General features: G+C 43.1%; 1 protein-coding gene and 1 long non-coding RNA gene across 3 annotated transcripts in view; one reads left to right on the top strand and one right to left on the bottom strand.

Annotated features, from left to right (window-relative positions):
- The window catches only part of fblim1 (filamin binding LIM protein 1), a 16,487-nt gene extending 2,652 nt beyond the window's left edge, over nucleotides 1-13,835 (top strand). The window contains exons 2-8 of one of the 2 annotated variants that reach the window (XM_017687880.2): nucleotides 1,888-2,234; nucleotides 4,476-4,621; nucleotides 8,131-8,233; nucleotides 9,224-9,393; nucleotides 10,511-10,689; nucleotides 11,900-12,020; nucleotides 13,190-13,835. In XM_017687880.2, coding sequence (XP_017543369.1) covers nucleotides 1,892-2,234; nucleotides 4,476-4,621; nucleotides 8,131-8,233; nucleotides 9,224-9,393; nucleotides 10,511-10,689; nucleotides 11,900-12,020; nucleotides 13,190-13,303 — 1,176 coding nt within the window. In that variant the 5' untranslated portion in view covers nucleotides 1,888-1,891 and the 3' untranslated portion in view covers nucleotides 13,304-13,835. Of the gene's footprint in view, nucleotides 1-1,887; nucleotides 2,250-4,475; nucleotides 4,622-8,130; nucleotides 8,234-9,223; nucleotides 9,394-10,510; nucleotides 10,690-11,899; nucleotides 12,021-13,189 lie in introns of both variants that reach the window. The other variant, XM_017687879.2, reaches the window with a different exon arrangement.
- On the bottom strand, nucleotides 9,914-10,509 carry LOC108414950. The gene is made up of 3 exons (XR_001856943.2): nucleotides 10,402-10,509; nucleotides 10,167-10,270; nucleotides 9,914-10,011 (listed from the first exon to the last, which is right to left on the bottom strand). It is a non-coding gene; the product is annotated as an uncharacterized LOC108414950 (long non-coding RNA).
- Nucleotides 13,836-14,656: the final 821 nt, after the last annotated feature.

Genomic DNA, 14,656 nt, shown 5'->3' with positions numbered 1-14,656 from the left:
CAGTCAGTGGGGCTACAAGGTAGTTGTTTCTAATAAAGTGGCCAGTGAGCAGAAGAACAAGGTAGGTGTTTCCAATAAAGTGGTCTGTGAGTGGAAGCACAAGGGAAGGGTTTCTGATAAAGTGGCCAGTGAACGTTGAGTAATACCAACCTCAACAGCAGCATCATTAGCTTTAGCTCTCATTGCGTACTGTGTGTTTCAGGGGCTCGGCTACAGGAGAACGCGTTGAAGGTTCAGTATGCATCACTGTGTTGTTTGTCGTTCTCATGTTTGCAGTTGCTGCCAGCCATATGGCAAGTTGTGACATCGTCACAGGAAGTAGTGTCCACATGTGGCCTCACTATATGGGGCTTGTAAACAAGCTTGTAATTCCTCTGGAATTAAACGCTGTAAACAAATGCTGTTCATTTGCAAGAAGGAGAGGCTCCTGACTTGACTTGATGGAATCTGTGGAGCTTTAAAGCAGTGAGTGCAGCGATTTCTTCAGAAAGGTTGTTGGCTTTTGTTTTAAAAAGGATGTGATTTAGTTAAAAGGTTAGTTTTAGCAACATTTGAATAATAACAACTAATAATTCATCAAAAACCTTATAGCTGTCACTCTGTGCTGCCTACCCTGTCTGAGGTATTTATTCACTTCATAAGTTTTGAGCCGTTTCAGTTTTGGAAGATGTACTAGACCCTTTGTAGTGTTTAGTGTTGGAGACCAAGCTTGAAAACGGACACAAACACAGACAAATTCAGGCTTTACAAAAGCTTCCTCAACTGTTTTTTTGACTATGCAACATCCCACAGGCTGGTATCAGTGATAAAGCAGCTAAATGTGCAAATATAGCAGCTCTGCAGTGGCTGAGTTTCTCTGGGCCTGCTAGTCCACTCTAATCGGCACAACACAGCTGAGTAATAAAACCACAGCCCCCACCCACACAACCCCCCTACACACACAGACACACACACACACACACGCGCGCGCACACACGCGCACACACACACACACACACACGCACGCGCACACACACACACACACAAACACACACACACACAGACACTCAGCCATTCAGCTGCAGCTGCTAGCTCAGTGGCTTATTTGCATCAACAGATGTGCTGCGCTCCTTAAATCAATACAGTTGATCAATAAATCAATAAGGTAAATCAATTCAGTTCTGTTGATGGAAAATTCTTTGCTTAACAGCAAACTGGGGTTTGTTCTGAGAGGTTTACTATGAATGATTCAATGTCTAATATAAATTATTTACTATCTACTATGAATTATTCAGTATCCACTATGAATTATTCAGTATTTACTATGAATTATTCAGTAACTACTATGAATTATTCAGTATCTACTATGAATTATTCAGTAACTACTATGAATTATTCAGTATTTACTATGAATTATTCAGTATTTACTATGAATTATTCAGTATCTACTATGAATTACTCAGTATTTACTATGAATTATTCAGTATTTACTATGAATTATTCAGTATCTACTATGAATTATTCAGTATTTACTATGAATTATTCAGTATTTACTATGAATTACTCATTATTTACTATGAATTATTCAGTATCAATTATGAATTATTCAGTATCAATTATGAATTATTCAGTATCTACTATGAATTGAGCAACTACTATGAAATATCCAGTGAAGCTAATTGGTTATGACGGCTGTTATTCTGCCTTTTTCCTTTTTTTCCAGTTTGAAAACTCCAGCTGTCATTAACACTGTCTGGCCCACTGGAATAGAGATGGAGTAAATTCTTCTTACATTCATCCATTAAAGTTTTGGACGGTTTCTCCTTCCTGGACAGCTGCTGTTTCAGAGACGGAAGTTTTGTTATAATGTGAGGAAATTCATTTTTATTGATTTTTGTTTATTTTCAGCACTATGGCCTCGGCTGCCCCCCAGAAGAGGATGGTCTCCTCAGTGTTCATCACACTAGCCTCCCCTTATAGAGCCACAGTCACTCCAACCCCACAGATCCTGACCCCTCCACCCCAATTCCAGCACACTGCCATCCCCCTCAGCCCCACCGGGACTCAGCGGAGACCCTCCGCTTCCTCCAGCGCATTTCAGGAAGGCACCGGATCTCCCATCCCAGCCAGCCCTCTCCGAGCACAGGCCAGGACCGGCCCTCTGTCACCCGCACTGGAGACCTATTACGCTCACTCTGACCCTCCATCCAGACCGGCGGACACACGGCAGCACAAACAGGATAGAAGCCCAGGAGGTAAACAAGGCCTAGGTAGGAATATAAAGCACAATTCATCATATCATATTACTCAAAGGATTAAATTCATGTTATTCTGTAATCTTCCTTTAAAAAAAGACATGAAAAAACATGAAAATAAATAACACTATATGGACAAAAGTATTGGGACACCTACAGGCGCTTTTGTGAATCCCGTTCTAAATCCATAGGCATTAATATGGAATTGGTCCCCCTTTGCAGCTCCAACAGCTTCCACTCTTCTGGGAAGCTTTATACAAGAGTTCATCCAGAAGAGCATTTGTGAGGTCAGACACTGGGCCATTCTCCATTCTAGCTCATCCATAAGGTACTTGATGGGGTTGAGAAGAGGACTCTGTGGGAGTTGCTCAAGTTCTTCCACACCAAACTCACCCAGTCATGACTTTATGGAGCTGATTTGGTCACTGGGGCTCCGTCATGCTGGAACAGGAAAGGCTCTTCCCCAAACTGTTCCCACAAAGCTGGTAGCGTAAATTTGTCTGAAATGTCTTGTTTCTGCTGGAGTATTAAGGTTTTCCTTCACTGGAACTAAGGGTTCTAGACCAACCCCTGAAAAACAGCCCATATCATCATCCCTCCTCCACCAAACTTTACAGCTGGCACAGTGCAGTGAGGCAGGTAACGTTCTCCTGGCATTCACCAAACCCAGACTCGTCCATCTGACTGACAGATAGGGAAGCTGATTGGTCACTCCACAGAATATGTTCCCCCCATGCTTGGCACTGTGCATTTTGATCCTAGGCTGGTGTGCAGCTGCTCAGCCATGGAAACCCATTTTCTGAAGCTCCTGATACACAGTTCTTTTGCTGATGTTGCTGTTTGGAACTCTTTACTGATGATTTAAAAGAGGATAGACACTGTGCACTTCAGCACTCAGCGGCCCACTCTGTGAGTTTCCGTGCTCTACCTCTTCGTGGCTGAGCTGTTGTTGCTCCTAGACGCTTCCATTTCACAATAATAGCACTTACAGTTGTCTGGGGCAGATCTAGCAGGACAGAAACTTCACAAGCTGACCTGTGGCAGAGGCAGCATCCTCTGAGAGAGCCACGAGCCCTCTACTGCCAGTGTTTGTCTATCGAGACACTGTGACTCCATCACTGTTAGCTAGTTTGCGAGGTAGTTAATGTGCCATCTGTAACCCTCGTGTACAGGGAGAATGAATTAACTAACTTTGCCAGCTAGCTAACTCTAGCCACGCATTGAGGATACAGTGGGCAACCAACATTTCTAGATATGTGCACTCCAGTACTTGCCCGGCACGTGCCATTGGTCCCAGGTGTTCCCCTTCATTTATATACGGCACTACATTCACAATAACGGTGCAGCTGGGCAAATATTTTTATGCTGTTCCTTTTTCCCACTCTCTCAGCAGCCCCCACATAGCGGCCCACTGGGAATTGTCAGGTACCTCCTGGTGGCCAGCTCATCCCAGACATCCCCCCATCATGGAGAGAAAACACTAAGCTAGCACAGAGAAAAATTACATCAATACAACTACTGCCGAAAATAAACCGAAAGACAAAAACTGCTGACGTCACATGTTCTAGTCGTTCACGAGGGAGTGATGCGTGTGAACAGAGTAAATCAAATCACTTTAATGTGCATCATTGCGCCTCATAACTGCCTGGTAACGGCCCTGATTGGAGATTTTCACCATAAAACATAATGAATTCTTTATCAGTGATGGCTGACCGACGATCGCTGACTGTCTCAATTTCCACAGCTGGGTGGTCCGAAGGAGAAGTGTAGCCAGGAGGTCAGTGCCGCCCTGGAATGAAGCATGACCACCTCTGGCCACCTCCTGGCTATGCCTCTGTTTAAGGGGAAGATTTTGGTGAATTACAACGTACACATTTCTTTCTCCTTACCCCAAACGCAGACAGTCCACCAAGACGGTGCCTGAAGTTTGCTCCTTTAGTTTAATGTAGCTAACAAGTACAAGCAGGATAACAGCCGGGAAGGTGAAGCAACTCATTAATCACAGTGTACATCTGCGTTTCCCTCGAAGGAGAGCATTCCGTGCTGGTCCAAGCTGGTCTATTCTGGCTTGTGCTGGTCTGGTGCTGGTTTAGCTGGTCAGTCAGTATCAGGTCATGCTGACTGAACAGCATATCAGATATCTTAGATGCTGTGAACTCCATATGTGTGCATGATCAGTGTTTCAGCACTTTCAGCTAGAATGGCTGATGTACTGGGTTGCTTGTTTTTTTTCCTCTCAAGAGTTTTTCCCCCCTCCTCCCCCTGCATCTTTGGACTCAGAGGCGAGTGATGACCCAGTTACCCCCCCACGCCACCCATTCACCACCCCAACCCCCGCCTGCCCTCCAGCTGACCCCAAACACAGACCACCGGCCTCCACAGGCGAGGTGAGCTGCCCTCAGGGCTGTTACAACCAGGTTCGCATTACAAACAGGGTGGTCATCATCTAATCACACACTTAAAGGTGTATAAAGAGGGACTTTTGTTTCATTGATATTAAATATTTAATACTATTTTAATCCCCACTAAATATTAAAGACAAAAGATTAGACTGAAGTTATTACACTGTTTAAAAGAAAGGTTTGTCAATGGTTCTTGGCTTGGACAAGATGTTCTAAGAAAAACCTTTAACTGGAATGAAACCTTTACATGTGTGGAGGTTCTTTAACTTTAAAAAGGTTCTACCCACCAACACATCGCAGATCTCATTTAGAAACATGGTCTCACTCTCGACTCATTTGAAAAATGAAAAATTCGGGACAAAACCTTGTATTTTTCATTTTTTGGCGTAATTTGAACAAGACTGTTAACCTTTATGTTGTGTCAATTTCTCCACTTACTTCCATCCCAAATTAAGAACTGTTTTCCTTGTCCTGTAAAGTTTCCTTTCTCTAGATTTCATTCAGACAAACTTCCAATCAAAACAGCCATTACGTACTTCTGTAAGGAAAGAGAAAGACAAAGAAAAATAAGGAGTTTCCAAAACTGAAGTTCAAAAACCTGATTTAATTAAAAGCTCCAGAGATAATGAGACTCCTAACAATCACCTGGAAGAGCTGGTCGACCCCAAAACCACCTCCATCAGATAAACAGCGCTGAAAACTTTGATCTCTGAGAGAGAGGAGAAGATCAAGCTGCTTCAGATCTGAAAACATCCACAGGTGTTTCTGTCAATCCTTCCACTGTGAGAAGACCACTCAGCGCTGTGGGTCTGAAAGGACGTGTAGCTGATCAAGAAGAACCTCACTGAGAAAAGGAGACGGACACATCAAACAAAGAAGATGAACGATGGACTGAAGACCCCAGAGTCCAGACCTCAACACCACTGAATGGGTTTGATCACTTCAGGAAATCATCAACCAGCTTCTCAGACTGAACTTTGGAGGCGGGCCTGCAGGTTCTCTGAGGAGCTGAAAGTGAGGCTCCTGAGAAGAACGGAAGCTGGAATGAATGAAGGCACAATGAACACTGAAAATGAATCTGTTAATGGTGATTTATAGAAATCTGTAGAACTGCGTCAGAATCAGCCAAAGCGTGTCTCCACAGTGGGGTCTGCCCTGGTCATATAAGGGTTAACACATGAAGCTAAGCCCCCGATTAGCTGAGCTGGTGTTAAACAAACACGTCTCTAGGGTGGATCAGATAAGAAAAGGCAGCGCTGCAGAGCGGGCCGGCCTCCAGCATGCCTCGACGGGCAGGCTTTAACTCCGTCCCAGTGAAACCCTACACTCTTCTTATTTTATTACTCACTGTGAGTGATATTGTGCAATGCTGTAGCGGCTCACTGGCTGTATTAATCCAAAGGAAAAGCAGCATCAGGTTATCTACAGCCTGCTGACTCAGGGACAGAGTTTATGAGCTTTTGGCAGCGCTGGACAAAGTACACTAACCATGTACTGGAGTTAAAGTCGAGACCCCCAAGGTAAAATATTCCTGCAGTAAAAGTAGAAGTTCCTCCCTTTAGACCTCCACTGGAGTAAAAGTACTAAAGTATTTCCCTTCAAATGTACTTAAGTATAAAGTAAAAGTACTAAAAGAGGAATTCTGGCTCTGATGTCCTGTTATCATTTTTATAACCAGACTGGCTTCATGAACTCATTTCAGGTGAAAGTCCTCCAGCGTCTCTCTTGGTAAACCAGTCTTTTAATAGAACGTCATTAATTAGTGACGCTGACGTCTATTAAAATGATCAGAAGCACAAAACACTGAAGGTAAACAGTTTCCATCAGGGAGAACCGAGTGGCTCTGAAATCACTTTTTACACACAAGCAAAGTTTCAGTTTCAGATTTATTTACAACTTAGTTCCAAGTTTAAGTTGAATAAAAACTGGCTTTAAACTCAGGATCACAGATGAGCTCCTTTACTATGTTGATCTGTAGGCGTCTGTTCATAAACATAAACCAGCCCAAACTCATTTACTATAAAATGAAACGGTGTTTGTAGAAATTCAGAAAAAAGCTGCGTCAGTCTCGACTGCATATGTGGACATATTTCTATATTGAGCTCTATTTACACAAAGTTAGGTTAGTTCATCATTTATGTTGAACAGACTCTCCCAAAGTTTTACGCTGCTGCGCTGACGTTGAACCGCGTGCTGCACTGGGTCGGTATGACCGACAGGTCAAAACCAGCTCTAAACAAAGTGACCGCTGGGCCCTGATTGGTGCTCTGGCTTTGCGCTTCTTTCGTTTTGACATGTGACGTTTTTATACACACAGAAACCAAAAGGAACCACAGATTTCTCAAAATGTAGGAGGGAAAAGTCGGATATTAGACTCTGAAATGTAGTGGAGTGAAAGGAAAAAGTCCAGAACGGAGAAACTTCAGTACAGATACACCAAAAATACTAAAGTACAGCTACTCGAAAACCTACTTCATTACAGAAACCAATTACATTCACCTGCATGGAACTGCATGTGCTCAACTCGAACCGTTGAGTTGTTAAAGTCTCAGGAAACATTGTGTAAATGATTCGAAATGTTTTTTTGTAAAATACTAAAACTGAGTGTCATGAAAAAAAAGAACCCCACTGGTGACATCCGGTATAAATAAAAAGCATGCGTGGCCACAACTTAGTAAGGCGTGGGAACAAGATAATTAAATCGTGGCCATGACTTAGTTAGGTGTGGGAACAAGATCTTAATGCGTGGCCATAGCTTATTAAGGCTTGACCTTGTTTCCACGCCTTGTCTCATTTCCACACCTTATTAAGTCGTGGCCATGTATTAGGATCTCATTCCCATGCCTTAGTAAGTCATTGAGCCGAGAAGTGAACAGAGGTGGAAAATTCAGGTCCAGAAAGTAAAAATCCTTCCCAGGTTTTTTCTCCAACTGCCTGGACAGCTCCATTGGCGGTTTGATCTGACCAGAGAAGCCAGGCCATTGGAACAAAATCCTGGGATTTTTACTTTCTGGACCTGAATTTTCCACCTGAAGTGAATAGACTCAAAACATCTACATCGATGAAGCGATTAGACCAAGCAAAATGAATCAAATAAGGCAGATTTTACAAACATGCCTACAGCTGCACCTACAGCTGTCTTACCCACAGTGTTTTAAAGGTTCGAGCCGTTGTATTTTGTTCTACTGCATATCTCATTTGCTCTGACTGTGAGGATGAAATGTAGGGTGCAGGCTGTTTCAACACAGCTCTATAAACAGTCCTTCTTATATACAAAGAAGACAAGCCACCTTCGCAGCCCAGCTCGCAGTGCTGGCTTTGAGGTCTGTGCTGTTTATTGTTCACCTGGCGTTTTTAAGCCACTGTGAAGATTTCCTGTAGATGTAAACCAGTTCTAAGTCCCTGAAGTGTGATGATAAGTGAACTGGTAGTTTTGTGTTGGCCAGTTTACCAGGATATGCATTAATAATTCTGCCATTGTACCTCTTGTCCAGGTCTCTGTGGCTGGCAGGCCTGTGGAGACACTGCCCCCTGCTGACGGGAGACGGGACGAGCCGCCTGGGGAACTGATCAGCAGTGAGGAGGAGATCAAACCAGGTCAGTCAACACAAACTCAAACCACTGTCAGCTCTGTTATTTAGCCACCTTTAACACGGTCCACAGTAATGCACCATATATACAGTACTCTACTCATATTTTGATGTACTGAACTGATTCAGTAGATTAAATGCACACAGTTACTACAAAAAGTAGGCGATGTTCTTTGGTCCATATGTTCTCTGAAGAAATCCTTCAAATCAGTCGAGTATGTGGCTAAATATGGCTGTATATCATTTAGCATTAAATGTAGTCCTTTTCATCACATGGGCTCACAAATCTGATTGTGAATAAAACTATGAAAATGCAAATGATGTGGATCAAATAAATGTGTCCATTCAAACCGTATCGTTTTCCGCCTGTCCTTTAAAGGCCTGACCCCCGTCCTACATTTTCTCGTATTTTATATTTTGCCCTGAGGTCCACTTTAACACTTGATAAGAGCCTATGTGCCAAAAACAGTCATGATCCATTTATTCGTGGCCACTTTCCAACCTCTCTTTAGCCCTTACAGTTAAACTGTTTCTGTTACTGTGCCTTTAAGACTGATGTATGTAAATGAGCTCTGTTCTGGTTGGTTGCGTCTCTTTCAAAAGCAATCTAAACCAAAGCACTTCTTATGACTTCAGCGTGAATAGGCAAGGCTGAACTGCGGCCGGCTAAATAGGGGAATGTATGTGGCCTAAATAAGTTGGGTTTTGTGACATCACAAAGACAGTGGCTGAAAATCGGGTTGTTCTCTCAGGTTAGTTTCCAGATGTATGTAAATATTTTTGTTTATATATATATATATATATGTAAAGAATTTCTTTGCACAGTGACACATCTGACGTATGACAATAAAGAATGTGACTAATTGTCCAGTGTGTGTGTGTGTGTGTGTGTGTGCGTGTGCGTGTCTGTGTGTGTGCGTGTCTGTGTGTGTGTGTGTGTGTGTGTGTGTGTGTGTGTGTGTGTGTGTGTGTGTGTGTGTGTGTGTGTGTGTTTCAGACGTGTGTGGGTTCTGCCGGAAGCCCGTAGCTCTAACAGAACCCGCCATCGATGCCTTGAACAGGACGTACCACAGCAGCTGTTTCCAGTGCAGGCAGTGCCACACGCCCCTCGCTGGGAAAATGTACTACAACAAGGCCGGCATACCGCTGTGTGAGGACTGCTACCAGGTAGGAGCTTCAGACTGAACTTAAGGGGGAATTCCACCAAATTTCTAAAATTTCAGCATAATTTGGAAGAGTGGTTTGGCGTGAAATGGTGCGTTTCAGACACTCTTTGCCACTGTTGCACCCTGAGAGTAAACAGATATGTTCCAAACCCGAAACGTTTTGTGCTGAATGTCACTGAACTCTGAGCTGACGTCTTGGCAGGATGTCCCACACAAACTGGCAAGCCGTGTCCAGTGCGTTAGTTACAGTGAAACGCCACCAATTTTTAAAAATTTCCACATAATTCGATCACGGAGAGTAAAACAACAAATCAGCGGTTTAATGTGAAATGCATTCTAGAGAAACTTACTGACTTAGTTTCTCTTTACAGTGGTGGTGATGGGAACCAGGCGTCGCCATGACTACAACACAGATATAGACACTTTATTTACCATCCAGAACCACCAGAGAACCTACACGAGTCTTCTGAGCTTATATGGAACGTTGATGATGGAAAATTGTGGTTAATTCCTCTGTCACTTCTTAAATATGCTGGTAGTTAATCTAACATTTAAGGCCTCCGGTCCTGCTCCTGAAGTCCTAACCAATGGGAGAGCGGCTCGGCTCATCTGTATCTGCCTAGATACCACAGCAAAAACAATCGTTATCCGACAGGGTTTAAGATTTTAATAAACTTGAGAATGAAATTAGAGCATCACTACAACATTCAGAGAGTTTGAATACAACAAGCCTGATGAATGAATTAAAGAAAAGTAAATGAAAAGATTTTTTACTTTTAGTTTGCAGAAATCATTAGGGCTTCTCTGAAGGTCCAGAAGGCCCTGAAGGTTCCCCACTGAAAACGCCTTCACACAAACAGTACATCTGGTCTGAGAACCTTACAACACACAATGAGGCAGTGTTCATTATTGACATTAGATCTGACATACAGCCGAAGACCAATTATAAACCTCTATAAAGAGCTGTACTAACATCAGGAAACATTCGTATCACCAAAATAACACTGACCGAACAGCGGGGCAGAAAAGGTGGATGTGGGAATGTTTCAGTGCGAGCTTTTCTTCCCGTTATGGTCATTAACACGGTCGCAATCATTCCCGCTGCTGTTCTCCCACAGGCCAGTCTGGAGCCCTGCTGGGCATGCGGTGAGGTCATTATGGATCACGTGATCCGTGCGCTGGAGAGAGCCTATCACCCGCCCTGCTTCGTTTGCACCACCTGCAGGCAGCCAATCGGAGAGCAGAGATTCGCCCAAGGGGAGGTGGGAGAGGTGTACTGCCTGCAGGACTATTACAGGTACGGGACGTCCCAAGCGGTCAAGATCAGATCATGCAGCTGCATCATATACAGACGGACACAACTTTACGCAAAACAGACAGACAGACGGAGAGACAGACAGACAGATAGACAGAGAGATAGAATATTGATCCCAGAGGGAAACTGCAGTGTTTCAGTAACAACACATATAATTACACATGAACTACGCAGAAAAATTGAGAATAGAAATAAATCCAGACAGAAGTTAAAGTACGAGAGGACTAAAGTAAAGTATAAAGTATTTATTTACACGGCGTGTGAGATCCGCTGTATGTACAGGCCGCAGGCTACGCTGTAAGCACTGTAACGGCGATGCCGTCTGTTAGCTGGCCAACAGAACTAGAGTTCCTCCTTAAGACGTGTTGAATGTGCTGAAAGTGCTGAATATAAAGGACATAAACTCTTCAGGGAAGAAAGGTAAGATAAGGTCAGCTGACGTCAGTAGAGTGAGAAAATGATGGATATGAAAATCATAACTAATAATAAAAGGTATATATGCCTTTATGTATACCTGGAGATGATGAAACCGTTTGCTTACAAGACACTGTTAGGCTGCTGGCTTGTTTTTGTGTGTGTGCGTGTGTGTGTGTGTGTGTGGTAGAATGTGTGTTTGTGTGTGTATTTGTGTGTGTGTGTGTGTGTGTGTGTGTGTGTGTGTGTGTTAGAATGTGTGTTTGTATGTGTATTTGTGTGCGTGTGTGTGTATATATATATATATATATATATATATATGTGTGTGTGTGTGTGTGTGTGTGTGTGTGTGTGTGTGTCTTTAATCAGCTTTTGCTGTTATTGCTGCTGTTTTAGTGAAAGTAACTCACACAAGCGCTTCCAGCAGAAAACACCCAGTATTGTGAGGAGGCCTGTTGAAGTCTCCTGGACGCTTGGATGGACGGGACCGGCGCTTTGCTGTATTATATGAAAACATGGACAAAATTACACGAGCATAGCTAAAAACAGCGTCAGCAGCCATCCTGAAGGCTGAGCTGTGTCTGTAACTCTGCACGGGTTGAGGTGAATGTGCACCATGCTAACTGCTGGGCTGCAAGCCTCTGTTACTCATTAGCTACTTTAGCCTTGTAGCTCCAGCCTAAAGCTAAAGAGACGTTAGACACCAAACACGTCCTGGCTGGTTAACTACTTTTACTGTGAGGTCAGATGTTGAGATCAGTGTCCTGTCGCTGTGTAGGAAGTACGCTCCTCAGTGCAGCGTCTGCGGAGAACTGATAATCCCTCGAGAGGACGGAACAGACAGCTACACGGTGGAGTGTCTGGGACGCTCTTTCCATGAAGACTGCTACCGCTGTGAGGTCAGTGTGAGGCCTGGATGTGTGTAAATTCACATTTAGTTCTTTATTCTTTTAAATGTACTATTTATTCTCACACTATCTTGCACTGTCTATTTACACTACATAGTATGTGCTACTTTCAAACATTAATGGGCCCAACTGGTGTGTCTCCGTTTCCGGTGATTTTAACAACAGAAATGCTCCAAAATTGCTCCGTATAAAATCTCAAGGGCTGTTCTGTTACTTTATTAGCTGAAGGGAAGGTGTTAGGTGAGCCGTCAGAGGGGCGAGGGGTCGAGCGAACACTATTGTCGACTTCAGCAGCAGAACTTGCAAGCTCATTGCGACGTGGCGCGTTTCCCCTTTCAAACCCCGAAATAGTGGCGGACAAAGTACAAACTACTCCACCTGTTACACTATTCAGCCAAAAGACAGCACGGCTGTGCTCCACACAGAGCAAGAACTCGCGATTCCTAATCCTGGGCTGCAGCCGAGGTGGGGCGGGTCCTTGGTAGGACTGTCCCGTGAAGACTCCTCCACCAGGCTGCATGGTGATGTCACTAGAAAGGCCCCACCTCTTGCAATTGTGGTGCGAAACTCGTGAGAGCGCGTTACATTGAGTTTGTTGCTTCTTCTAGTACTGAAGGAAATAAGATATATGGGCAAGGGCTTTAATTAATCAGTCATTTTACACCATATAAGGCTACGAAGACGACTTCAGGGACATTTTAAGACAAACTCCGGTGGCTTTGTTTTCTATTGTTTTCTTGGTGCTGTTTTTGTTGTTGTTGTTTGTTTGTTTGTTTTCCTTCTCATCCTTCGTGTGCTGTGAACGGTGGGTAACTGGAAGCCTGGATAGATAGATCTGTGGCGTCGTTGAAATCATTCCGAATGTAGGCTGCATTTCTAGGCTGTTTACGAAGGGGCCATCACTTTGAAACGGCCTGGATCCGTCCTAATTAGTCTTAATTCTCGGCGAGTTTTTAGAAACTGTTTTAACTTTTCGTTTTCAGCCGTTTCGCTCCATTCACCCCCGTTCATCAAGGACTCACTCATGGGCGCCCTCTGCTGTTTAGCAGTCTTGTTTTCGATATAATGGGGGAAATAGGAAGTGGCCAGGCTCCTCATAAACCGGCCCTGCCATCTCCTCCTTTATATCGTCTCCGGCATTGTCTGTTTTTCTTCTCCAGGTGTGCGGTGTGCTTCTCTCTCCGGAGCCGAATGAACACGGCTGCCACCCGCTGGATGGACAGATACTGTGTAAACCCTGCCACCTTTCTCTGATCCAGACAGCCCAACATTAAAACCTGCTGCACTCGGGGGCCTCGCACTACGGCACACTGAATCTGCTAATGATCAACCAGGAAAGAGGTGGAGGAGAATTTACGGAATTTAAAGCTGCCCAACTGTGATTTTGTCGGTGGGCAAAAACTCTGCTGGGCTGCTTTAACCTACATTTGGGTAAAGATTGTATACGCAAATGCTGCAAAACTGGGAAAGCATAGCTGGGAGAGCACAGCTTATTATTATTGTTTTTTAGTTTTTACAGTGATCCAACAGTTAAAAATTCTTTTAGTATTACCTTATTTTTATATCCGCATTTTTGAAACTTTCACTGCATTTATCATATGATGTAACGACACGTATCAAACATATCTGAGCTAATCTGATATTTTGCACTGTTGTGTTATAATATGCACCAAAGTTCAATACGCCAAAGATATTTATTCATCAGTAAGTCAAATATGTTTTTTTTTTTGTTTAAACTCTGATGAAATAACATATCAAATTTGCAAAGTATTAGTTGATGTAACAAATAAACCAATATGTACCATATTTTGTTTCTGCTTCCATGTGCGTCTTATTCAATATTTCACACCAACATTGACACTGACTATAAGTACACAGCCAAATTTTGAACTAGCAAATACACACCCACACACACACACACACACACACACACACACATACATATATATAAAATGAAGCTCCAGACACACTATTCTTTTGCTGATGTTGCTTCCGGAGGCAGTTTGGAACTCTGGAACTCTGTGAGTTTGCATGGTTTACCGCTTTGAGGATGAGTTGCTAGACCTTTATGCTTCCATTTTACAGTAGTAGCACTTACAGTTGTCCAGGGCAGATCTAGCAGGGCAGAAGTTTCCCGACCTGACTTCTACTGCCAGTGTTCGTTTATAGAGATTGCAGAATAGCATGAAAAACAACAACAAAAAACATCAGTTTTAGTGGCCTCTCCAGTCAGAAGGTCTAAATCAAGTAGAGCACCTTCAGAAGAATGTGGTAGAACGGGAGAATTACAGTAAATATGTGATGCAATCATCTGAACATCGACCAGAATATCTTCTAAATGTTCCCAGCATGTATATATATATATATATATATATATATATATATATATATATATATATATATATATATATGTAGGGAGAGGGAGAGAGAGAGTGCAAAAATCTATTTAATTGGGCAGTAAACATTTTTTACTCAGAGAAATGTAAATGTTGGAATTAATACAATCAATGCGTTTGCTTAATTATTTCCAAACCGCTCCTCAATGAAGTCCAGTATTATTTGTTGTTCTCATCTGATCCTCATCAATACTTTTCTAAAACCAGGTGTGCTGGTGATGGAATTTAATA

The sequence above is a fragment of the Pygocentrus nattereri genome, chromosome 21 (genome assembly GCF_015220715.1).
Source record: "Pygocentrus nattereri isolate fPygNat1 chromosome 21, fPygNat1.pri, whole genome shotgun sequence".
NCBI classification, from domain to species: Eukaryota; Metazoa; Chordata; class Actinopteri; order Characiformes; family Serrasalmidae; genus Pygocentrus; species Pygocentrus nattereri.
This window is presented reverse-complemented; position numbering and strand designations above follow the sequence as displayed.